The following is a 27,683-nucleotide window of genomic DNA, read 5'->3' on the forward strand; positions in this document are numbered from 1 at the left end:
CAGAAAGCAAACAAGAAATTTAATAAAACGACACACCTACTGTACAAATTGATTTTGTTAAGTGGAGCTGTATTAATTACATACTGTATGAAGAGTATAAATTACAGGATTCAAAGCATTGGTGTAATAAAACATGCATGAAAGTAGTTTGGATAGAAATCTGTCAGTGCTATAAAAATACATATAAACACAATTTCTTCCTTTGATAAATCTACAAGCTTATAAAATTAAGAGTATTTACATCATTTTATACTACATATGTGAAAAAATATACCAAGCTAGAACAATCTTGTTCCAAAGTTTGAAACATAATTGTGTCAAATAACAATATTCTTCATACAATGTATGAATACATCAATAACTTTCTGGGTATAAAGTTGTTCTGTGTGTGATGGTCAGATGAGTATCCCTCTGGATCATATTTTGGTTAGAATTTCGTTTCAACTGGTACCTGGAAGACAAAAAGTTCTTTTTTAAAACCAACTTAAGTTCTATCCCTTTCAATAATCATGTCTTGTATTTAAAATGTAGTCAATCTTATAAACTTAGGGTTAGGATTGGACCTAGAATTTGACAGAATCATCACATCTTTTGTCTTGAATGTTAATAAAAACCTTTCATTGCTACTTGGTTAACGTAAAACCATGTGATACCAGGTAGTAACATAACTATCTTTCAAAAGCCTGATTTAACTTAAAGTAACAATACAACTTGTAAATGTATTTCTTCACATTTGTTTCAGGGGGCACACAAACTTCAAGGGGCTATGTGTGTTTGTTGAACAAGTACACTCAGCTTTTACATAAGTCACCCCAGGAGGCCTACCCCTGACTCTAATGTAGTGGTTCTCAATTTGGGGTCGCGACCCCTTTGGGGGTCGAACGACCCTTTCACAGGGGTCACCTAAGACCATCGGAAAACACATATGTAATTACATATTGTTTTTGTGATTAATCGCTATGCTTTAATTATGTTCAATTTGTAACAATGAAATTGGGGGTCACCACAACATGAGGAACTGTATTAAGGGGTTGCAGCATTAGGAAGGTTGAGAACCACTGCTCTAATGCAAAGAGCTGACGTTCAATGTTTCTTTTTGTAAATACAGATAAACAGGTATAAAATGGTGCTGACTGCATTCTGTTGGCTCTAAGGCTTTGATCAGGCATCTGGTTTAAATTCTGTTCCTATACTTTACCCTCGAAAACTTGGTGACAATTCTCAATCCAGCTACTGGGCAGAGGGTTGCTGGTAAGGCTCTCTGATTGGTTCTACAAGTGTAAAAGTCACCAAAGAGCTGGTACCTGATTGAAATTAAACTTTGAAGTACTGTAATCCTTTTTCATCAAAATATGCAAAACAGCATCATGGATTGTTAAGAAGAATATTGAGTCCTTGACTTCATCATCAAAAAACTCACACCGTGCAAGCTTCTCAATGAAATCATCTGAAGAGAGAGAAGAAAGAATAATTTTAAATTTTAGTGTAAATTAATTTTAAATTTTACTTACATTTCATAGGTGTTTGGTTAAGTGTTTAGGGTTTGCAACGGTATGACACCAGCGTACCATCAGTAAGTACAGTGTCTTCTGGAACTAGAGGATACCTTTCTAATAAAAGTACATATTTAATGCCCTAAGGTAAAAAGACTGAAGGAAAAGGTTTAAATGAGTAAAATTGCCCTAGCTGGTTTTTCTCAGTGGTTAGAGCGTCGGCCCATGGACTGAAGGGTTGCGGATTCGATTGTGGTCCCGGTTGCAAGCTCAATCCCCAGTTGCAGAGTCAATTGATGTGTCTCTCTCACATCGACGTTCCTCTCTCTCTGTCTCTCCCCCTCCCTTCCACTCTCTCTAAAAATCAATGGGGGGTGTGTGGAAATCTTAGGGTGAGGATTAACAACAGCAACAACAAAATTAGAAAAACTTTTAGTAGTTCTTAGAAGAAAATCAATCCACTTTCTTTTAGGCAGGAGCCTAGTGAGTTAATCTCCCCAGTAAATGGTTGATGCATCAAGTGTGGCTTCTTTTTACAAACTGTGATTCTGCCAAAATAGAGCATCTGCTCATGGACCAATGACATGCTGTAGTTCTGGATGGCCAGACCTATTATTTACCAGTTATTTACTGTAGCCCATTTCCCCAAAGCTGCTGGGTTCCATCAGAAAACATCTTTTCTGACCACCCCACATCACCTCTACACAGGGGATCAACCTCCACCCAGGTACGTGCCCTTCACTGGGAATCAAACCCATGACCCTTCAGTGCTCAGGTCAATGCTCTAACCACTGAGCATGTTGGCCAGGGCCTGAGGGATAAATTCTTTGTTGTGGTTAATCCTCACTGGAGGATATGTTTCCATTGATTTTTAGAGAAAGTGGAAGGGAGAGGGAGAGAGCAGAGATAAACATCAATGTGAGAGAGACATATTGATTGGTTGCCTTCTGCATCTGCCCCCACCAGGGCCAGGAACTGAGCCTACAGCCAAGGTACGTGTCCTTGACTGGAATTGAACCCAAAACCCTTCAGTCTGAAGGCCAGCGCTCTATCCACTGAGCAAAACAGGCTAGGGCCATGAAAGAGTTTCCTAGTCAGAAAATGGAGTAGGAGAATGTTCTAGAGACAGGACACTAGCTAGAACTTCCTTCCTAGGGCCTAGATGAGAAATGATAGAGGTGTGGACTGAGGCTGTGGAAGTGAAGAGCAAGAGACTGATTCAGGAGGAGTTACCTACAGGTGATTCGCTGAATGCAGAGGGAAGGGGAGGAGGAGAAATTAAGGGTGGCTCCAGGGTTTCTACTTTGGGCAACTGAGTGAGTGGTGATGGAGTGACTGAGACAGGAAGAGAAGGAGTGGTTTGGGGAAGGAGGATAATATATTTAGTTTTGAACAATTGCATACATGGATCTGCAGCTCAGAAGAAAGGTCTGGGCTGGAGGTGTAGTTTGGGAATTCATTAACAAGATACACTTGCAGTCATGGAATTAGACCTATAGGGTTAAGGGTGAAGCCTGGGAAAGACTGGCTGTCAAAAGTGGGAGAGGAGCCAGTGTCAGACACTGAGGCGCTCTGAGAGGGGTGAGAAGTGAATCAGAAGAAGGGTCTTGCAGAAGTCACGGAGAGAGTTTCAAAGACAAATGCTGCCTGGCCGGCATGGCTCAGTGGTTGAGCATCAATCTATGAACCAGGAGGTCACGGTTTGATTCCGTCAGGGTACATGATCAGGCTGCGGGCTTGATCCCCAGTGTGGGGCATGCAGGAGGCAGCTGGTAATGATTCTCTCTCATCACTGATGTTTCTATCTCTCTCTCCCTCTCCTTTCCTCTCTGAAATCAATTTTTTAAAAAAGAAAAGACAAATGCTAAAGAAAGGGCCAAATGATAAAGTAAGCTCCATGAGAATGAGGCTAGGAAGGAGGCAGTTGATCTTGACAACCTGGATTACTGATGACCTCATCAGTGAGGTGAAGCAGAAACCAGGTTATTATGGGCTGCGGAATCAAGGGAGGCAAGAAAAGAGAAAACAAACCTACTTTTCCAAGAAGAGTAGAGTAAAAAATGGTGACATAGCCACTTCTTTTTTGCTGCCTATTAAACTAGGACTCAAATTGCAAAGTTAATTTAATTGCATATGACAGAACTGAAACATAAAGATGCGATTTCCAGAGGGATTTCTATAGGCTCAGCTGAAAATTAGACTTCCTGCCCTGGCCGGCTTGGCTCGGTGGATAGAGCATCGGCCTGGGGACTGGAGGGTCCCAGGTTCGATTCTGGTTGGGGGCATATACCTTGGTTGCAGGCACATCCCCAGTTGGGAGTGTGCAGGAGGCAGCTGATCGATGTTTCTCTCTCATCGATGTTTCTAACTCTCTATCCCTCTCCCTTCCTCTCTGTAAAAAATAAATAAAATATATTTTTTTAAAAATTAGACTTCCTTCTTGGTGATCATAAAAAAATAGCTGTTATTGGAGAGATCAAGAGTTGGCAATGAACCTGAAGTGATTGTCAGAATTTAAAAATAAAACAACTTACCATCCGTTCCAACAATATACACATCTACTTTGATCCTGGTGAAATCTTGCAAAATCTGTTAAAAAGAAAGTAGATCTTCCTTGGGGAACAGTTTCACTTGTTAGAAATGTAAAGAAAACTGTCATAATTATAGTGTATGGGTGACATAATGCTTTCAGAACCTGTTACATTTTGAAAAGAGAGAATAGTATCAAGAGACACTAAAGTTCAAAACAAGGCTCGGAGACAGAAAGAGCTAAATCCAAAGGAAAGAATTCTCCCCGGAAGGAGGAAGTTAAAAGTGATCATTCTTCTGGGAAGTGTGATGGGTAAATGTTGTGCTTTAACTCACCAGGTAACCTCTGATTTAATTTTAAATTCAGGGAGAAACAAAGGAGTCTTTTCAATATGCCATGATGCTGATGTCATTCCCTAATTTTAAAGTTTTTTTTCTATGAGATGCTATCAGCTAGAGCTTTCTATTTACACACACATAAGTTGTTCATTATTCCTGTCCCCAGTAACTAGATGTGTCCAGAACCAACAAATCTTTATGCAATTTCTTGGTCTCTAGGCTAAGAGCAAATACCAGTAGAGATATCATTAAGATCATATAAGGCAGTGGTTCTCAACCTTCCTAATGCCGCGACCCTTTAATACAGTTCCTCATGTTGTGGTGACCCCCAATTTCATTGTTACAAATTGAACATAATTAAAGCATAGTGATTAATCACAAAAACAATATGTAATTATATATGTGTTTTCCAATCGTCTTAGGCGACCCCTGTGAAAGGGTCGTTCGACCCCCAAAGGGTCGCGACCCACAGGTTGAGAACCGCTGATATAAGGTGAGAGAAGTCGTGTATACGGTTGATCCTATGAGACACTGAGCTAAAAAGTTGGGCTTTAATGAACATTAGGCAGAGTCCCTGTCCTTTGTGCTATCCTAAAAAAAAAAATCAGTATGCTAGGATAAAAAAAATCAATGTGATATGTGTGTATTTTTTGCTTCAAAGCCGACACAAACAAATACACAAAAAATAAAAAGCAAAGAAAGAGCAAGCAGTCTGCAGACTTAAGATTTTTTTAAGAGAAGTTTGAACACAATGAAATTATCCTATTTTTAATTTTGTCTGCGTTCACCCTACTTAATAGATCTTATCTTAGCTCTGTTCTTATGTAGGCAGATTTTTGTGAAAAACCAAGCAAAAGAAGAGGGAAATGTGGAATTTCTTAAATTTCCTTTACCTATTTCTGCATTTCTGTTAGAAACAAATTTATTTTAGAAATGCCCACCAAACCATGGCAAGAAAACAGAGAGCAACTCGATTGTTTCAGTCCTGCTTTTAAATCCCAAATCGCTTGCCATATTTATTCTTTCACACATCTCCTTCTTAAAAAAGATTGTTATTTAGCCAAGTGAAATTCCATCAGCTTATATCAGATCAAGACAAGAGGAGCCCTATTTCCCAAGAACTTTTCAAATCACCTGTATTTTAGGACAATTTAGATACAATGTCCATAAAGATAGGAAGGTGCCACAGGCCTGAAATTTCATAGGAGTGAGAGCAGAGTTGTCTCCCAGCAGGATCAACATAGATTAGAAATGTAGGTTTGGTTGCCTTCAAAATTTTATGCCAGTCTCATGGGAAATGCACTCTTAAAGAGTTCACTGAACGTGCCCCACCTGCCCTCCCACTCCCTCCATGGAATATTCTAAGATTATAATTTGCTTCTATTTAAATGTGTATTGTCTAAAGGAGCATCTTTCCACAAATACAGTTTTTCACCTTCAGTCCCTGATTGGTTATTTCCATTAAGGAAAAAGGAATTACCGATTTGAGGCCCCTCATTGAAGACACATCAAGAAATGACACCGCTGAGAAATCCAGGATGAGGCTGTGCAGTTCAATTTTAGGGACCGCAATGTTGAGAGGAAGGCTAGCATTCCAGTCTATCTGGAAGGGCAGGTCTGTGGTATTGACTGGCTGGTTCAGTTCTTCTACGTGATTGTTGTCTAGCTCTTCATCGGAATCTTTCAAGCCATCCACGGTGCATATCAATCCTTTCTGCAAGAGAAGATAGTAATATGCATGGAAATTCCGATGGAGAAATACCTTCTGTGTGTCAAAGATGGCTGGTCACTGGCTGAAGCACAGATTTAAAGTTGGGTCAAGCAAATGAGATTGTAAACTCTTTTCTTTGGATAATACAAATTGTCCTAGGAGGATAAAATTGGAAGGAGAGCCTCAAAGATACTATTTAAAAATACCACATTAATTGACACATGAAATACCTTGTTTATCTGGCATTTTATATAAAAAGAATGGAACCAACATCTTGACCTACATTTTACTAAGCTTTTAGCTATAATACACAGAAATGCGGTCAAGAAACTTACTGGTGTCACTTGTAGCAGGCCTTGCTTCTGCAGTTTTCTGATTTTCTTCAAAGCTTTATTGCGCTTGCGTAGAATTCGAAGTGGACTAAAGCCAACCTGAAAAACCCATTGTTGTGTTACAACAGTATTGAATATTCTGCTACTAATATAGCATGTTTCTAATGATTTTAAGTAGGGTAGGTTAAGAAATTGAGACATATATTGGTAATAAAATGTAAGTGGTTCAAACAACATCAGTGAGAGTATTGTGTCAGACTGATGGTCTGCTCAGCCTGTATGCAATGGTTAATGTTTAAAAACCTGTGTACCATCCAGGATACGTCCATAAATGATGCATGAATGGGTCTAAATTCTAATTTGAATCTGTTTGTATTTTTGGTCCACACAACTCTTAAGGGATTTTATTTTATTTACTAGAGGCCTGGTGCACAAAAACCTGTGCACTCGTGGGGGGGCGGGGGGTCCCTCAGCCCGGCCTATGCCCTCTTGCAGTCTGGGACCCCTCGGAGGATGTCCACCTGCTGGCTTAGGCCCGCTCCCTGGGGGATTGGGCCCAAGTTGGCAGTCAGACATCCCTCTGGCAGCCTGGCAGCCCTCAGGGGATGTCCACTTGCCAGCGGGGAGCAGACCTAAGCTGCAGTCGGACATCCTTAGAGCTGCTGAGGAGGCAGGAGAGGCTCCCACCACCACTGCTGTACTGGCAGCCATCAGCCTGGTTTGTGGCAGAGCAGAGCTCCCCCTGTGGGAGTGCACTGACCACCAGGGAGCAGCTCCTGCATTGAGCATCTGCCCCCTGGTGGTCAGTGTTTGTCATAGTGACCAGTCATTCCCAGTTGTTCTGCTGTTAGGGTCAGTTTGCATATTACCCTTTTATTATATAGGATTTTCTATTTAATGAATATGGGTGGCATCTAATTAGTATTCTGCTTCTATTTAATTTTATTCTATTAAAATGCATATGATTACATTTTATAATATCTATTATTGTGTGATTTTATAATTTATTTATCTTATAATTTTATTATTTTATAATAACCAGAGGATAACCTTCATTTTCCCCTTTTCAAAACAAATGTGTTTTTATTGTGGCAACATATAGCTCCAGAGTAATAGGTAAGGAGAGTCAAATTATGTAATTTTTAAAAAAAAGTTGGCCAAAAAATGTAGTTGGATGGAAAGCTACTAGATTAAGTGAAAAGGACAGTATATAAAGCCATATACACAATATGATCCATTATTGTAAAAAAATTTGGTAGAAAAATATTTGATGCATACCAATCTATAATAATAAAAGCATAATATGCTAATTAGTCCAGATGTCCTTCTGGACGTCCTTCTGTGGCTGCTGCTGCGAGGGCCTCTAGTCTAATAATAATCATTAGGGCTAAGGCAGAAACTCTATGCAAAGTACAGAGTAGATCAAAAGGCAGGTTCAAGAGTAAATGCTGAGCTTTTGTTTCTTAACCTTAAAGACTGCTTCTTTGTCATCTTCTCTGCAGGCCCGCAGGACACTCAGTTGTTATTTCATATTAAATATTCATTTGTGTTATATTTATTAATTTCATTTATATTATAAATATTTGTTTGCTATTCTGAATCTCTTCAATGATACAGCCAAATATTAAATATCACTCTTTTTCTACTTCTGAAGTCGATTCCTCAGGAAAATCTGTAGGACAATATCTATGAAAAACCAGTAGCCCCAAATCTCATTGTGATCTTTTTACTTTGCATCAGAATTTAATAAAAGGTGACTGTATAATGGAAGTCGTTCAAAAAATCTTATTTTCCAACATATTGGAAAATATGGGATACAAAAACATTAACAAAACCCAGCCTCAACATAGGTGAAGTCAATGACCTCCTCTCGTTACAAAACAAACATCTCATTTCTAGATATTTGGTGGAATTACAAAAAAAATTAATAACCCCTAAACTTACAGCATCAATAAGTTTCTGCTTAAAGAAACTAATGTTTGCAAAGTAAATAGGAGATGGACATCTGAAAATTTTCACTCCTTCTGGTTCATAAATCTGTAAGGCAGAGAAGTAATATTAGATGGTTCCCAGTGGATTCATATTAATATAATTTAGCAAATCAAAGTAAAAAATGAGTCTTCCTTACGTCAGAGTAATCTTTCTTATTCTTGTAGATGTTGCTCCGTCCAACACTAGCCAGTGTGCTGCATTTTGGACTGTAGGGAAGATGAACGCCACATAAATCATGCATACATATTTGGGAGGCCTAGAAGGCTAACACTGATGTTTTGCTAGCATCCCAAAGCAGGCTCATTTTAAAAATGTAAAAGATTCACTATGCCCTTAGAGACCATGGAGGGCCAACACCTGGTTTTCCTTATTTTGCCACAGCTCCTAAGACAGTACCTCCCACCTACCATACTCTAGTTCACAAAAAGCTTCTGTTTGTGTTTGCTGTTTTGATTCTGAATATCACAGTTATTTGGTGAAAAAGACAGACCTGTTTACCCAGTTGTACAGATGTGGACATGGGGAAGTATGATGATTTGCCTATGACCACTCAGTTTGTTTCTATGTTTGCTGAGTCCCCAAGAAATGAATGAAAATATAAATGAATCAATGAATGCAGGAACATTGCAATATAAATGCATTCCATCCGTCAAGGATTAACTTAAACTGTGATAACACTGTGATATGGAACTGCTTAGCTGCTAAGAAGTGTTATATCTCTGTCACAATATAATCCAACTTAGGCTGAGTGGAATAAAAAAGATGTTTGGACTGGATGACCATTAAGCATCAATCATTCTAAGTGTTGTTGTTTTTGTGGCATTCTAGGATGAGTGGGGCCTTTCAGAAATTCTCTTAGGTCAGCTCCATGCTTTTCAGGTGGGAGTACAATCTAACAGCCTATAAAGAGGAAGAATACTCCACTAGACATGGAGAATCTCACCATCTTCTCAGTAACACATTTCCCCAATTTAAATAGTCTAAGGCAGTGGTTCTTAACCTTGGCTGCACATTAGAATCACCTGGGAATCTTTTTAAAATCCTGATTTCTGGGCCTCATGCTCCGGAAATTCTGTTTCTTTGTTACTAATGTTGTGGTCTCACCCCATCACAAAGAAACAGAATTTCCAGAGGATGAGGCCCAGAAATCAGGATTTTAAAAAGATTCCCAGGTGATTCTCATGTGCAGCCAAGGTTGAGAACCACTGGTCTAAGGCATATAGATTTCTATGATTTCTTTGAATTTGAGTGCAGGCAGGGAGCAGACCAAGAGCTGGAGAGACCTCGGCTAATGCTTTAATTTAGGCCATTCTATTGCCCTTTGGGGTGAGCAACCTGAGGAAGAACAGACTGGCCAATCTTGATAGATTTGCATGCCTATCCATTAAACTACTCTCCCCTTAATCAGCGACAAGTTTTTTTTCTCCCGACACTGGCAGGCCAAAGTCTGCAAGGACACAGAGTGCGACAATCACTCACAATTGGGTCCTGAACACGATGGTGAGGAGCTGAAACGCCACGCTAGCTGCCAGGCCTAACGCAAGTCCCAGGACAGTGACAAAGATGAAGGTCATGATCCAAATGAGCTGCAAAAGGAAGGTGACATGTACACCATACACTACAGTTGACTCTGATTCAAGTACAGTGTGTTACCTGGTAGGTTCATTACTACGGGAAAGCATGAACTTCCAGGGAACACAGCAGAGTTGGAAGTATACAGGAGAAGGGACCTGCCTCCAGAGGTCATTTCTACTGGCTCAGCTTCTGAACCACAGAAAACACAAGCAGGTATTTTTTAAAATCCCAAGAGCGTGTATCCACTGCTAATCCCATCCCTGGCCTGGCCAAGGAAATGATTGAGTCTATCAGTCACAGCTAAAATTCCAGAACCAGCTGCAGTTCCTTAAAATGAGCAGATTAGTGGGCATATTGTACTTTTGGTCTGCTGGTTTTATTCATAGTGATGATCTCTCCAAGAATCTTAGTATGGCCCCGCCAGCGTGGCTCAGTGGTTGAGCATCGACCTATGAACCAGGAGGTTATGGTTCGATTCCCGGTCAGGGCACATGCCCAGGTTGTGGGTTTGATCCCCAGTGTGGGGTATGCAGGAGGCAGTGGATCAATTATTCTCTCTCATCATTGATGTTTCTCTCTCTCTCTCTCTCTCTCTCTCTCTCTCTCTCTCTCTCTCTCTCTCTCTCTCCCTTCCTCTCTTAAATCAATAAAGAAAAAGAGAATCAGTATGCCAAAGGGCTATGAAAATCCCCAACAATTATCTAGCTGGAACAAAAGTAAACCAAGTATAGTGCTTGCTTCGTCAGCACGTATACTAAAATTGGAACGATACAGAGAAGATTAGCAAAAAAAAAAAAAAGTAAACCAGGTGTAGTTTATTACCTTCTGCTTGTAAAGAACTAGAGGATATGTTAAGCGTTTTTATGCCACAGACTTTGACCCTGATATAATTATGGGCTCTGCTTCTCACAAGGCATGCTGAGAGCAAGGGGAGCTTTTATAGAGCACTTCCAAAAGATTGTTCAGAATTTAAGTTTTTCACAGATCCTCTGGGAACTAACATATGATGTAATGAAGAACAAAAGCAATGCATACCCTGAACTTCAGAGAGTTTCTGTGGCATTTGGGAGGACTGCAGGGATTTTAAAGGCAGATCTAAGGAAGTTATCTACTAGTGTTTCCTGGAGCATTTCCTACTTGCAAGAAGCTCATCCTTTTAAATGAAAATCCCAGAGAATGATCATTAGAGTAGGCTGTTTAAAGATAGTAAATAACACAAACTAAAGTCATTTTAACAGATATATATAGGAGCAAAATGTCTCAGAGTTTACAATATAAGTAGGCATTTTACATCAGCATTAAGTGCCATCCTGATTTTTCTCTCCAATGCCATTGCCTCTACTTACACAATCATACTTATCCTTTCGCCAGAGCCTTCGTATTTCTGTAAACTGCATCAGCATTCCCTTTAAGTTCCCAAGTGCTAGAGCTGCCAGGACAGACTGTGAGAGACATAAAGGACAGATGTACTTTCAGATAACTAAATAAGCCACACTGAAGCAAAGGTGAAGGCTGTAGATAAGTGAGTCCTTTAAAGGGCCTCAAAGCAAAGTGTACACCCTTGTGCAGTGCCATGCAAGACACACCAGCCCTTCCCCACCACAGTGACAGTGGCTTCGATGACCTGACAGCACATACCAGCCTATTCCTTGGGACAGAGAAAGGCAGGTCCTAAGACCTATGACGGATATAAATTCTTCTCCATCAGCGAGAGGCTACTGTGTGTCTACTTATTGAACGTGGGAGAGGGAGTTGCTCTTTGTTTAAAAACAAGTTTGGGGAGCTTGAGGTCCTGGAATAAGAATTCAAAACGTCGACGATGCTCAGCAATCGTGCCATTTTGAAACAGGAAGCTGGAGGCTGCAGAGGTGAACAAGTCTTTGAGGCAGACTCCCTGGAACAGCGTGTGCCACATCTCTCGTGTTCCCAGCTGTATCCCCAGAACCGACCATGGTGAATATATCCCGGAGGGGCTTAATAATTATTCAGTGAGTGAGCGGATGAGCTAATGAATTACTATTTCCAAAGCCAGGACCAGCCACCCAGTAACACGGCCTCTTTTAAACAGTCCTGATGCAGATACCACTGAAGAGTACATTTGCTAAGGGATCTGGGTAGAAAACTCAGCTCTGCTACAGCAGCACTTCAGGCTCCTGATCCTTCCTTCGCATGCTCAAGTGAGATCACTCACCTTACAGGGAAAGATGCCAGTTAAGGTGAAAAATGCCGACTAGCCAAGTTTGCTCCCTTTCTTAGGTTTTTTCTTTACATGTATTTTATTGATTTCAGAGAGGAAGGGAGATACAGAAACATCTATGATGAGAGAGAATCATTGATCGGCTGTCTCCTGCACACCCCTAACTGGGGATTGAGCCTGCAACCTGGGCATGTGCCCTGACCGGGAATTGAACCATGACTTCCTGGTTCATAGGTCGACGTCGCTCAACCACTGAGCCATGCTGGTCGGACTCTTATTTACATTTTAACACAATGGTAGGTGTGTGCCCCTAGCCTTCACCCCCAATTCAAGCTGTTCCATTCCGAATGGGCTATGGAATTTGCATGCTGACGTCGACCTACCAACCAGGAGGTCATGGATTGATTCCCGGTTAAGGCACATGCCTGGGTTGTGGGTTGATCCCCTGTGTGGGGCGTGCAGGAGGCAGCCAATCAATGGTTCGCTCTCATCATTGATGTTTCTATCTCTCCTTCTCCCTTCCTCTCTGAAATCAATAAAGATATATTTAGGGGGAAAAAGTTGTCATCACCATGGTAGCTGGGGGAGGGTTCCATAAGACTCTCTGTAATAAGCCTCCTGCTTATTGTTTGGGGGACTTTAGCATTAAGCATGTCCAGTGCCACCTGCAGAAGAGACATAGTTGTCTTTTCATTAGGCATTATTTCCCACCTGGTCAGAATTCCAAGGGAAAACCATTTGAAATGAATTACATATACAATAGCACCCTTAAATAACAAAGCCTGCAGAGTACTGAGGAGCTGTAGGGAGGAGTTTTATTTGGTATCCACAGTGTCATTGATAAAAAGGACGAAATACACGTAAAATGCATAAAATTCTGCCAATACTTAGTAAGCACCCAAGAAACATCCATTATTAGCTATCATTGTGGGTTATTTTGTCCTCCTATGAGAAAAAGAAGCAAAGCAGCTACTCGTGTGAAACAAGGACATTATAGACACAATGGTCTAAGAACTCGCCACGTGAATCCTTGATAGCAGGAGTTCTGATTAATCCTGGACAATGTCTTTGGACATTGCTTATTCACTGGAGAGCTATCTATGGTTTTATGTGGCAATTGTTTCTTTAATTTTCCAAGTTGATGTGGGTGAGGGAAAGCTCAAGAATGCACCCGGAAGAAGCACAATAGGGCAGAATTCTCTATGCAGGGGGCTGTGTGTGCATTTATTTATTTAGTATTTTTGTTAATCCTCACCCGAGGATATTTTGGGGGGAACTTGAGGTTGAGAGAAGTAATTTGCCCCGAAGCACACAGACAACAAGTGGCAGAGCCAGGATTAGAAGCAGGTCTACCGGACTCTAGAGCCAGTGCTCCATACACTCCCTCACAATCCTATACACACCATAAAGAACTGCCTGTTTACCATTGTCTGGCTTCCTAGAGAGCCCGTGCTTTCCAGAGCTCGCTGTTCTGTTTTCCATCCGGGCGCTGCAGTCGTTTACAAAGGCTCCAGCGAAAGCATCAAAATGTCCAGTTCAGGAGAGCTGGACAGAGGAGCGCCAGGCGCCCTCCCCAGTGTATGGGGCTGTTTGCTCCCGTCCTGCAATCTGGCAGCTTTGGTCTTGGAGTCCAACCAAACCCTGGGAGCTGCAGGGCGGATGCCTGAGAACAGGTTGTGTGTCTGGCAGCACCATTCTCTGACTTAGATCGACGCCCTGATTACCTTAACCTTTAAGAAAATCTTCACCTCAGTCAATTCATATTGAAGCCGCTGTGCCAGGGTGTCTTTCTGTCTAAACATCAAGTATATTCCGGGCTACGAACATGGGAAGAGTAGAGTAGATACGGTGTTTTGGGCATGTGCATTCCTAGCATTCACAAAATGCTACCAGGGGAAAAAGAAATACTTAACGGCCCGCAGAGAACTGGCTGAGAAGAGTGCTCGAGAGTTTGCAGTTACCTCATATTCCCGTTTGGTTTATGCTTCGAGAGGTTAGGAACCAGGGTCCCCCAGGAGAGAGAGAGCATCCAAAGAGGGAGGGTTGATACCTTTTGTAGTGGCGCCAGAAGAAATCCCAGGTTTTCAATGAAAATCAGCACGATGAGAGCAGAGAGAATCCCAGCAACCTGTGTAGATGAAAACATTCCCACCACAAAATCAACTTTGCCCGCCGTCTGGCATTCCCCGGGGACTAAGCTAGGATGGCCTTCCACGCAAAGGTCCAGAAATACCTGCGTTTTGCCTCCAGTACTTTCTTGAATTGCAGATCTGGAGAGGGCGGTACTGGCGGCAAATCCTTTGAATGATCCAGTGAATATGTTACTCACTCCCAAGGCTATTAACTCCTGACAAGAGGACAAGAAGGGATCTTCATTAGGAGCAGCGCCATGGGTATTGTGTACGTGAAACATTATTTAAAGACGCTGAATTAGACCCAGCATCGGCTGTACACTTACCTGATTGCCATCAATCGCATAATCGTGTTTGAGGGAATAAACGCTGGCAACCGAAAAGGCCACTGCGAAGCCAACGATTGCAATGCTGAAGCTGTCTCCGATGGTTCCTTTGATAACCTCCAAGTCATACGTGATAGGTGGCTCAAATCTGAATTTAAAGTAAGCAAGTCTGAAGGTCACCAGCCTGCTTAGACACCTTCAGTGGCATCCGTTTGCGCTCAGAAAAAGTCCAAATTCCTTAGCAAGGCCCCCCATCTACCCCCTCCCTCCATTCCTGCTTAATCGCTACACTTTCCCAGAATTTATGCTCCAACCATACTCAGCTTTTTTTTGTTTGTTTGTTTCTTAAAGGCGCCACCCATTCTTTCACCTTGGAAGCTTCTAATTTGTTGTTCCCTGTGCCTGAACCATTCCCCTCATCCCTGTCCTTCTAGCACAAGCATGTCAAACTCTTGGCCCATCGCCCCATGCAGCCCACAACGAATATTTTTGTGGCCCAGCCAATATAATGTTATGTAAGAAACATTTTAATAAAAATTTCGTAACTTAATTTTTACAATATCCTGTTATACATAATCCTATATAATAAAAGTCTAATATGCAAATTGACCGAACAGCAGAATAACCAGTGAAACAACCAGTCCCTATGATGCAAACTGACCACCAGGAGGGAGATGCTCAACACAGCAGCTGCCCCAGCCCGCAGGCCCCAGGCCAGCCAAGGTGGGTGCCAGCAGGGGCCCCATGATTGCCCTGCTGGTCGCCCCACAGATCGGCCCTGATTGCCAGGCCTAGGGACCCTACCCGTGCATGAATTTTGTGCACCAGGCCTCTAGTTACGCTAAGCGCCCAGCCTGTTTTGTCTTCCAGATGGAAAGTATAGTGTCAGTCACCAGTGACTGACTGGGCGCTTAACGTGTTAATAACGAACTACAACATTTGCTAATGACTGGTTACTATAATCGTGTTGCATTCATTTCCCTTACACGCAGGTGCACCATTTCTCTCCACTAATACTAGCAGTGAATATTTTAGCAGCTGATTGCCATGTCGTTAGTCTTGGATTGACTTGTTCGATGTGCGCAACAGGAAATATTTTGCCTTCGGAGAACAAAAAATAGGTTTATTTGCGGCATGCTTATTAATTTGTGCAGTTATTCAGTGTCTCATAAGTTAATGTTGAAGAAAAAAATTAATTTTTATTAAAATGTTCTATTATTTTATATTAATGATTACTCATTTATGTCAGCCCTTTTTATTCAGCATGCCTCTATTGGAAGAAATCTTACATTTCTATGGAAATTGAAGCTTTTGTTTTTCTGTGGCCCACAAAAACTTAAACCTTGTTTATTTGGCTCATGTTAGCCTTTGAGTTTGACATGCTTGTTCTAGCACATCTTCCCTCACCATCAAGGGTTAGGAGAGATTCTCTGTGTTTCCATAGATCTTGATACTTCCCCACCCCAGATACTGAGCAGAAACTGTGACTGGTTCACTATTCTGTGACCAGAACTGACCAGTCTTCATGGCATATATCAGGTGGTCCATAATTTGGGGCAAATCAATGAATAAAAGCAATCTAGGATGAATGCTGCCTCACTCTGGAGCATGACTAGCAAGAATTTAGTATCCTTGCAAACTTTGGAATCTGTTATATTATTGTTGAAAAGCAGTGCTGCTTGAATTTGATACAAGATTGTACACACAGCCCAATAGCAGGGGTACATCGGAGATGATTTTGCTGGTATAAGCATATTATAACGTATATTTATATCCCCATAAGCTTCATGCAAAACATCTTAGGTCCCACTTGCATTGTTGCAAAGGATGCAAAGCATCCCCTACGATGCTTCCCCTAGTTACCCATGGATAGAGGCTTCTGAGGAAACACAATTCTGAGGCAAGGCCAGCAAGAAAGTCTTCTTTCCATTGATAACATAGCCTTTCATGGAAAACCCTTAGCAAACAGATGGGCCTTGGACTCTGTCCAGGGCTCCACAGAACTGCTAGAGCCAACTGTGGCCCCGAAGCAGACCGAGGGTTTCCATTTAGACTGATGTCGTGTCAGGAAAACGCTCAACTCACAGAGGATACTTTTGTGCTTATGCCTCATGAACTTAGAGCAGTTAAATGTTATTTACTAACTGTATTCTAAACAGTACAAAGATCTCAAACTCAACAGCAATATACTCAAATGCCCAGCTCCTATAAACATCTAAAACTTACTGGCGGTCGGTTAGGCTCCATTCAACTCTTTCTTAATTATTTGTGAATATGTTAAAAATTTTTCAGCTCTAATTTGAAGAAGTACCATTATCTCACATTCTGCAGCTATCACGAATCAGAAAGTTACCTTGGAATATTATTTATTCATTAAATACATCTAAAATCAGTGATACAAGTAAAATTTGCATTGTATATCAAAATAACCAGAAGCCAGCTATTAATCTTTTGTTCTAGCCTCTAATAAACACCGTAGACAGAGTGGTCCGAAGACTTAAGTTCATTTCTTGGCTCTATTATTTATTTAGCTCCCTGAGCCCAAGGCCACACAAAGTGAGTCAGAACTAAACCCCAGGCACCATGCCTCTAGAACACCTGAGCTTGCCTACTAAGCTACACTGCCTCACTGTAGAATGTAACAATTAATACATGTGAATTCCTCCCTTCCCCACCCCACACACCCTGAGGAGAGAGGTCCACTGGCATCTGAAATATAGTCACAAAGTAAAGTCTCTAAGATTGCAACTCAGTGATGTTAAGTTTATCTTTTATTTCTAAAACCCTCTGACAAGATCTTTCATTTATTAAAATGTAATTACTTGAAAACTGCAGAGTGGAGAGAAATCATATATATATATATATATATATATATATATATATATATATATATATATACTTTTAAAAGAAGTTGGCTGTTTTTAAATCAGCAATGCATATAAATGCTGATTCCTGGAATTCTCAAGTACACCTTAAGCATGTTTTTGTTTTGTTTTGTTTTGTTTTGTTTTTAAACAGGAATACAGCCTATCATTGTAAGCCTGTTGGAAGAAATTGCTGTTATGGTCAGAGGGCAGCAAAAGGAAAGAGAGCACAAATCTGGATCTTTCTTCTCAATCCAATAAATGCAAGCAGATACATTTTCAAATTCCTCGTACGAATTGGACCCCCATCCTTCAGCAGCGGCAAGAGTTGCTCTGGCCTTGTTTTGAATTTGATCACGAGAAAGGACAGGGTGTGCCTAACTGGATTGCTCATGCACTGTGCCAGGTATTCCTTCAGTGTCTCTTTTGAACTGTCGGCTCTTGGCTCCAGTAACACAAGCAAAACACTACATATTGTTTGTAGTAATTTATGGACAAGGAAATCTGGTTTCACTTGGTTTTCTTTCTTCCTTTCTCTTTTTTATGAGGGGAAGCAGGTTGAAGTGCCTATTTTTCTGCTTTTACTACTTCATTTTTACTTGTGTTTGAGTCCCTGTTTGTCTGGTTTTGGAGTTCTTCCATAAGGAGACATTTCCTGATATTAGGAACTGCAGACCCATATGTCCTTTGTGGCTCCTTCCTAGAAGGAGAGCAAGTGAGTCTCCCTCATAAATGCCAGAGAGGATTCTAGCCTGGATTAATGCCCTTCAGCTGGCTGTCTTTAGTAACTTCTGCTTACTCTCTAATGAGTGCTTGGAGATGTCATCCCAAAAGACACACTTACCCACTTGGCATGTTCCCAATCACTGTCACATTAAACCTTCTTTCGAAGTCAAAGCCATAGGATACCCCTGTTGCGATCACAGTCTGCAAAGTTGCAAATTGCCCAAGTTAGAAACGTGAGACATACCTAAGAGTCTTGCTTTACAAAAAATGCCAAAAACCATCCCTTGACCTCTTAGATACGAATCTCAAGCCCAGGCTTTGCTACTTTTTAAGAAGAAGTCCTGAGGCAATTCTAATGTCCCACCAGAGTTGAGACATTAATTCAAATGCATCTATCAACTCCTTAGAGATCTTGTCTTCTGCACCAGCCTTGTCTTGACTTAAATGGACAGAATAAACCCAAAATCAAAAGAGAAAATTCTTAATTCTGAATAAAGATAAAACTGTACTAAACATTAGGCCCAGAAACTGCAGAGATGGCATCTGCCCCACTAAAACCTCCTGATCTACAGATGGTGAAGGCTTTCAACATACAACTGTGAGACTCATGAGTTATGAGAGAAAGTCTTAAGATGATTAATTACCATGATGAGTTCAATTGGGATGGGCACTGGAAGTTTGGCTTTGTAGCGCTGGTTTATTTCTTTAACCACAAATAAAATGAAGAGGATAATCAAGGAGGTCACAAGGTCTGCAATATTAGTCTTCTCTATTTGTGTGAATATGGAAATTAGTATCTAAAATTATAAAAACAAAAACACCCAAGTGCTATATTAATGTATAATTTGATTATGACACTCAATTATTTCCAAATACATAAAAATAAGATTTGAAGCAAAAAAACTGACATAGATTGATAGCGAGTGAAAGAGACATTGCTTGGTTGCCTCCCACATGCACCCTGACTGGGGCCAGGGATCAAACCTGCAGCCCAGATCAGGTACATGCCCTTGACGGGGAATCTAACCTGCGACCCTTCAGTGTGCAGGCCAACACTCTAACCACTGAGCACACCAGCCAGGGCAGTACTATGCTGTTTTGATTAGTATGCCCCTGTAGTATAGTTTGATATCAGGTAGCGTGATTCTTTCAACCTTGTTTTTCTTTCTCAACACTGCTGTTGCTATTCGAGGTCTTTTGTGGTTCCATATAAATTTTTGGAATATTTGTTCTACTTCTGTGAAATACAAAATTGGTATCTTGATAGGAATTGCATTGAATTTGCAGATTGTTTTGGGTAGTATGGACATTTTAATGATGGTAAATTCTTCCTATTCATGAACATGGTATATACTTCCACTTATTTGTATCTTCTTCAATTTCTTTCTTCAGTGTCTTGTAATTTTCCCAGCACAGGTCTTTTACATCCTTGGTTAAGTTTATTCCTAGGTATTTCATTATTTTTGAAGCAATTGTGAATGGGATTTTTTTTTTTTTTTAGTTTCCCTTTCTGGTAGTTCATTATTGGTGTATAAAAATGCAATTGATTTCTGGATATTTATTTTGTATCCTGCTTTCATTGATCAGTTCTAGTAGTTTTTTTTACGGAATCTTTACTGTTCTCTATATTGAACAGAATAGAGAGCCCAGAAATAAACCCACATCTTTATATTTGACAAAGGAGGCAAAAACATACAATGGGCTAAATATAGCCTATTCAGTAAATGGTTTGGGGAAAATTGGACAGATATGTGCAAAAAAATGAAACTGGATCACTTTCTTAAATTGCAAAGAAGAATAAACTCAAAATGGATTAAAGACTTAAATGTTAGACTTAAAACCATAAAAACCCTAGAAGTTAAATCTCAACATTTCTTCTAGCAGTATTTTTCTGATATATCTCCTTAGGCAAGGGAAACAAAAGGAAAAATAAATGAGATTACATCAAACTAAAAAGTTTTTGCACAGCAAAGGAAACCATCAACAAAATGAAAAGACAAACATATTGAATAGGAGAAATATTCACCAATACATCAGATAAGAGGATAATTAATATCTAAAATTTATTAAGAATTTATACAACTCAACACCCAAACAACACCACCACCAAACAATCCATTTAAAAAATGGGCCCAAGACCTTAATAGAAACTTCTCAAAAGAGGACATAGAGATGGCCAATAGACATATGAAATGATGCTCAGCATCACTAATCATCAGAAAAACGCAAATTAAAACCAATTAGCTATCACCTCACACCTGTCAGAATAGAATGGCTAGCATCAATAAATCAACGAATAACAAATGTTGGTGAGGTTGTGGAGAAAAGGGAACCCTTGTGCACTGTTGGTGGGAATGCAGATTGGTGTAGTCACTGTGGAAAATAGTATGAAGCTACTTCAAAAAAATGGAATTGCCTTATGACCAGTAATTCTTCTTCTGGAATTTATCCAAAGAAACCCAAAACACTAATTTGAAAGGGTAAATGTACCCCTATGTTCATTGCAGCATTATTTACAATTAGAGGCCTGGTGCACACAAATTCGTGCACTCGAGGGGGCCCTCAGCCAGGCCTACATCCTCTTGTAGTCTGGGACCACTTGGAGGATGTCCACTTGCCAGCTTAGGCCCGCTCCCTGGGGGATCAGGCCTAAGCTGGCAGTCAGACATCCTTCTGGCAGCCCAGGAGTCCTCGGGGGATGTCCAACTGTGGCTTAGGCCCACTCCCCTGAGGCCGCCTCTGCGGAAGGTGTGGCACTAGGACCAGGCCCGTGCCACCACCTCTCCTGCCGCCTCTGTGGAAGAGGGGGTGCCGGGACCACCGTGGCTGGCCTGGTGGCGCAGGCTTGCTGGCCCAACCCCCCGCCCACTGGTCATTCCGGAAGGTTGTTCTGCCCTCTGGTCTAATTAGCATATTAGCTCTTTATTATATAGGATAGCCAAGATTTGGAAGCAGCCCAATTGTCCATCAGTAGATGAATGGATAAAACAGATATGGTACATTTACACAATGATATACTACTTGGCTGTAAAAAGAAAGAAAATTTTACCCTTTTCAACCCTTTGAATGGACCTGGATAACATTATACTAAGTGAAATAAGCCAGTCAGACAAAGACAAGCACCATATGATTTCATTTATATGTGGAATCTAATGAACAAATTGAACTACCAAGCAAAATAGAAACAGACTCATAGATAGAGAGCAGGTAGACAACTGTGGTTGGAGGTGGGGGAGGATGGAGGTGGGTGGAGGGATTGAGAAAAAAAAGAAAAAAAAAGAGGAAGAACTCATTCATGGACACTAACAACAGTGCAGTGATTATGGGAGGAAGGGACATGGGTGGAGATTGAAGAGGGTATAGGGCAGGGGTGGGCAAACTTTTTGACTCGAGGGCCACAATGGGTTCTTAAACTGGGCCGGAGGGCCGGAACAAAAGCATGGATGGAGTGTTTGTGTGAACTAATATAAATTCAAAGTAAACATCATTACATAAAAGGGCACGGTCTTTTTTTTTTTTAGTTTTATTCATTTCACCGGGCGGCCCACGGGCCGTAGTTTGCCCACGGCTGGTATCGGGGAATAAATGGTGATGGGAAAAGATTAAAAAGCAAAAGAGAATACTGTTCTATAGTACATCCTCTGTAGGAGGAAGAACCACTGTCCTATTTACATATTGGCCAATTTCCTTTTGCTTTATAAACAGAGATGCATAAAAGAGTAAGAAGAACTTCAACTCTAAAAGAATGAGACCTGCTTTTTAGAAATGGGGAAGCATTTTCACGCAATTAGCACATTTCTTTCAAAATAAGATTTTGAAAAATTTTAAAAATTTGGGTCAAAATATTAAAGCTTTTAATAATGTATGTAGATTATTTTCTTTTTAATAATACTTAGCAGCCAAATATAAGAGAAGTGGCACTTTTTTTCTGTTGTTCCCATTAGCTGTACAGTAGGTGTGATTGATTTTCAATGTTGTTCTCCTTGTCACTAACTATATATATATATATATATATATATATATATATATAATATATTTTATTGATTTTTTACAGAGAGGAAGGGAGAGGGATAGAGAGTTAGAAACATCAATGAGAGAGAAACATTGATCAGCTGCCTCCTGCACAACCCCTACTGGGGATGTGCCCGCAACCACAGTACATGCTCTTGACCGGAATCGAACCTGGGACCCTTCAGTCCGCAGGCCGACGCTCTATCCACTGAGCCAAACCGATTAAGTTTTTCTTAATGTGAATACATTTCACAACCCATTTGTTTCTTGGATGTTGTAGGCAAGACCCACGGCATTAAAGCGAAGCTCTCCCAGAAACACGACAGTGAATTACATGTATTTAAACATTTTTAAAGCAAAAGTCATACTTACTTTGAAAAGTGAAAAAGGATCAGTGTGTGACGGGACACTCAATTGTAGCATAAATTTGAGCTGGGAAACCAGAACGTGAACAGCAGCAGCTGTGGTGAAGCCACTGATGAGGGATTCAGACAGATAGATCACCATGAATCCAACCTGCAGAGCCCCCATGAGCAACTGGAAGGAGAAGGGCAAAGGCCTCTGTTAGTGCAGATTAGGAGTACACACCTCAGCAACCTGAAGTAACAGCGACTGAGGTGATCAAAATGTAAAGGTGCAGCCTGTACTTATAAGCCTTAAAGTAGCACGAGTCCCTGCCCCCTGGAACACCTCCCCTTTCCCACCCCACACCCCAAGGTGGAATGTTACATGCTGTTCAGTAACATGCAAGTCTAGCTCACTCCAAAGTAACAGGCTTATCTGCCCCCCTTTTTAAAGGTGCAGTATCTTTATATATATATATACAGTGGGGCCTTGACTTATGAATTTAATTCGTTCCAAGACCGAGCTCGTTAAGGAGCTCGTTAACTCAAATTACTCTATCAACTCAATGAAAAAAATCGGCCGAGAGACAGCTGATATCTCAAAAAACTCGTTAGTCGGGACACTCATAAGTCAAGGCCCCACTGTGTGTATATATATATATAAATTTCAGAGAAGGGAGAGGGAGAGAGAGAGAAACATCAATGATGAGAGAGAATCATTGATCAGCTGCCTCCTTCATGCCCCACACTGGGGATAGAGCCCACAACCCAGGCACGTGCCCTTGACTGGAATCAAACCCAGGACCCTTCCGTCTGCAGGCTGACGTTCTATCCACTGAGCCAAACCAGCTACGGCAAGGTGCAGTATCTTTAGAAGACTCCCCTATAAATCCTTTCATAGCAGAATCTTATCTGGCATCAGCCTTCATCAATCTATATATATAAAAAGCCAGCGGCCATAACGGCCATAACAACCAGTCGCTATGACACCCACTGTGGCCAGCGAACCACCGATCAGGGGCTGGGGCTGGCCAACCAACCTCGAAGCCCCTCCCCACTGCCAGCCTGTCCGTGATCAGACTCTCCCACCCAATCAAGAGTTGGCCTCCAGCCAAACACCCCCTCCCACCCCCCCAACCAGCCCTGCCCCCAATCAGCCTGCCCCACCACGATAGGCCCGCAGCCCCCTGCCAGCCTCGCCCCTGATTGCACCCCCCACCCCATAAGGGCAGGGCTGGCTGGCCAATCTCCCGCAGCCCTTCCCACCCTGGCCAGCCCCACCCCTGATTGCCCCCACACCCCATTCAAGGGTGGGGCCAGCTGGCCCACTGCCCACAGCCCCTCCCCATGGCCAGCCCCTCCCCCAATTGGCCCCCCAACCCCAATCAGGGGTGGGGACTGCTGGCCAATCGCCCATGGCCCCTTCCCCAGCCAGCTTGGCCCTGATCGGCCTGATCAGGGCAGGCTGGCTGGCCAACCTCCCACCATCTCCTCCTTCCAATTGGCCCAGCCCTGATCCGCCCCCATTTGGGACCAGGCTGGCCGGACCCCACCTGTGCACAAATTCGTGCCCTGGGCCTCAAGTTTTCTTATGTAATTTTAAGTTACACATTCTAGCTGCTGTAGCATGCATAGATGAGCATCCATTCATATTCCCTCAAACAAGTTGCTTGACTTTTGTAGGAATTACATAACTGTGTATTGGACATATGAATTGCTCATTTTTAACTGAGGGCAAAAATGGTAAATTGCCCCACAGAACCAGTATTTTGCAATCAGGTGACTGGATGGATTTTTCCTTCCCTTGGATACCTGGCCTGCCTTTCCATTCATGTCCCTGGAATGGAGCCAGAGCTGTGGACACTAGGTTCAGAAATGTCTTAGAAAGACCTGACCAAGCTGTTTGTCAATAGGACACACCACTTATGTGTTTGTATACATTAACTCTTTCTTTTAAAAAAGGTTTTAACCAATGGTATCACTATTCACAAACTTAGGCAACATCGTGAGGAGTCCATGTCATTTTTACTTGGGAGAGAGGCTTTAGGCCCCTCCATTAACCTCTTCAGCTTTTCCCAAATCTTTGAAATGGACAATTCAAAGTCTGAAACCACAAACCCTTCCAACTAGATTACAGTCCCTGAACAGTCAGAAAGAAAAAAGTTCCAAAGCTCCCAGTTTCACTATGGCTTGCACATAGTTATGTTTAGTGACTATATTTTATTGAATTCAGCATTTCACTCACCCCTTCCTGTTCCCACTGTTCTTTCTCTCTAGACCCACGGTCACCCATCTTTGCACTGTGGGTCTGCCTCTCGCCTCTGTGGTGAGTGGCCCTATTACAATTACTTCCTATAGGCTATGGAAGGAGGGATACAAATCAAATGGGAAGTGGGAGGGCTGGCAAGAAGGAGGAAAATCAGAAAAACATGTACAGGTCAGGACAAGCAGATTGGGAGGGTAGATTATATGAGAAAGTGCTCACCTGGATGATTCCAGAAAGAACTGTGACTGTGGCGGCCACCATCACCCTGTAGTTATCTTGTGACGAGTTATTACTCATTGAACTATTATAAGAATACATAGCATCTGAATTGTCCATTGAGCTTAGTCTCATAACTGTTGCTCCCACCATGATACTCAGAACTGGAAATGGACCTAATTAACAGAGGGTGGATTGTGGTGAATAAATGTCTCCCTAAAGCACAATTGTCTTTTAGTCCCAATTCTTACAAGAAACTGATTCTTCTTCTGAATTATGCACAATTTGAAATTGATACAATGTGTGGCTAATGAAATTCATAAAGGAAAGGCAGTGTGAGCATGAATTAGCCCAGAAATTCACTTACCCACAGCTATGTGTCTAGAAGTGCCCAAGAAAAAGTAGGTTATGATTGGGAAAAAGGCTGCATATAACCCATAGCTTGGAGGGATGTTGACCAGTAGAGCATATGCTAAACCTGTAAATACACAAACATCAGGGTTTATATTTCATGCAAGGGGAATCACAGAAGTTCTCATTAGATTCTTTAAATATTTAAATTTGGACTCTAAATATAAGTTACTTTACTAACTCAAATGTAGCAAAGATGTAAATGTAAGAGCTAAAACTATAAAACTCAGGAAAAAAACCTAATTGTAAATCTTTGTGATCTTGGATTAGGCAATGGTTTCTTAGAAACGACATCGATGGCATAAGCAATCAAATTAAAAACAGATAAAATGGGCTTCATCAAAAATTTTAAATGTGCGCTTCAAAGAAAATGAAATGACAACCAATAAAATGGGAGAAATTATCTGCAAATCATATCATGAATAAGGGCTTAGTATCTAGAGTATATAAATGACCCTTGTAACTCAACAATAAAAAGACAACCTAACTCTAAAATGTGCAAAAGATTTAAATATATATCTCACAAAAGATATACAAGTCTCCAATAAGCACATGAAAAGATGTTCAACCACCTTTAGTCACTTAGGAAATACAAATCAGAACCACATGAGATACCATTTAATTTAAAAATATACTTTTATTGATTTCAAAGAGGAAGGGAAAGGGAGAGAGAGAAACATCAATGATGAGAGAGAATCATTGATTGGCTGCCTCCTGCACGCCCCCTACTGGGGATCGAGCCCACAACCTGGACATGTGCCTAACTGGGAATTAAACTGTAACCTCGTGGTTCATAGGTCAATGCTCAACCACTGAGCTACACTGGCTGGGCTAAGATACCATTTTATACTCATTAGGACAGTTAAAATAAAAAAGGCAGACAATAACCAGTGTTCACAAGGAGATGAAGAAATTTGAACCCTCAGATATTGCTAGTGTTTTACCATATGACACAGCAGTTATACGCCTAAGAGAATTGTTTTTACAAAAACTTGTACACAGAGATCATTCCTAATAGCCACAAAGTAGAAACAAAAACAACCCAAATGTCCATCAGCCCATGAATGCATAAACAAAATGTGGTTTTTCCATACAATAGAATATTACTCATCCATTAAAAGGAATGAAATGCCCGTACATGCTGAAACATGGATGAATCTTGAGAACATTATGTGAAGTGAAAGAAGCCAGGTACAGAAGAATCTATTTATAGGAAATGCCCAGAATAGGCAAATCCATCGAGACAGAAAGTTGTTGCAAAGGGGATGAAAGGAGGGGGGAATGGGAAGTGACTGCTAATGAGCAAGAGATTTTGGGGGTGAAAATATTCTGGAGTTAGATATGGTGGTTGCATGACCTTGTGAATATACCAAGAAACACTGAATTGTACACATTAAAAGAATGAATTTTGTGATAGATGAATTACATATCAAAAAAAGTTTTACCTTGCAGTACACACACCAGCCCTGTGCTGATTCCAGAAACAATGTCACTGAGGAGCCATTCCTTTACCCGGTAGGCTGGTAACCAAGATGCTACGGGGAGTAAAGAGAGGGCAATTCTCTTGGCCTTTTGTGTGGAACAGCTGAAAAAATTGAAAGCCACAGGTCAGTTAAAATCAAATTTTAAGTTCAGTACCTCCTTGTAGGTGGAAAAGTGGTAAAGGCGATAGTATATTCAAGAAGAAACTAGCACTTTCACTAACTTTCCCACGAGCAGCCACCTCCTTGCCCATATCAACTGCCCCTGGACCACCACCAAAGGATTTTGAAAAAGAAAAATGCTGCTTTTCTTTAGCCATAATAGAGCTTAGTTGTCATCCTCAGCTTGAACTGTCCTGCATTTCAACTGAGAATGTTGCTCTGTCCTCGTCTATTAGTCCTCTGATATGGAGAGACTGTGTTGAGAGCTGAGAGGTGTTCATTTCAGAGTCGACCTTTTCAGCTCTGGCAGCGGAGTTTGGAAACCAAAGATAAGAAGGCTCTGAAAGCTCTGGGCCAGAGCCAGGAAGGAGAGCATGAAAGTTTGAAAATGTAGGAGAAAGCGTTTCCTTTATTTCTAGTGCCAGTGTCTTTAAAAATACCTTACCTACAGCACACTTTGAGATGATCCAGAAATGTCTTATGATATCTGTGTTTCTTCTTATGTTCTTCCTGAAAGGCATTTGCAGAATACACCGGCCTGTTCTCAATGTACCGATTCCCAATGTGTTCGATCAT

At 41.3% G+C, this 27,683-nt stretch overlaps 1 protein-coding gene across 1 annotated transcript; it reads right to left on the bottom strand.

Moving 5' to 3' along the window:
- On the bottom strand, positions 1 to 27,683 carry SLC26A3 (solute carrier family 26 member 3; the record flags this gene model as incomplete). Its single annotated transcript, XM_081102613.1, has 19 exons — positions 1 to 451; positions 1,305 to 1,447; positions 4,028 to 4,082; positions 5,842 to 6,075; positions 6,408 to 6,503; positions 8,349 to 8,441; positions 8,533 to 8,602; positions 9,876 to 9,982; positions 11,318 to 11,413; positions 14,219 to 14,296; positions 14,402 to 14,515; positions 14,627 to 14,774; positions 18,335 to 18,417; positions 18,861 to 19,013; positions 22,600 to 22,764; positions 25,057 to 25,229; positions 25,421 to 25,531; positions 26,910 to 27,049; positions 27,553 to 27,683. 19 exons carry the CDS (start codon positions 27,681 to 27,683, stop codon positions 428 to 430), a joined length of 2,214 nt encoding a protein of 737 aa, XP_080958739.1. The 3' UTR covers positions 1 to 427.

The sequence above is a fragment of the Myotis nattereri genome (genome assembly GCF_964212035.1).
Source record: "Myotis nattereri genome assembly, chromosome: 11".
In the NCBI taxonomy this organism is placed as follows: Eukaryota; Metazoa; Chordata; class Mammalia; order Chiroptera; family Vespertilionidae; genus Myotis; species Myotis nattereri.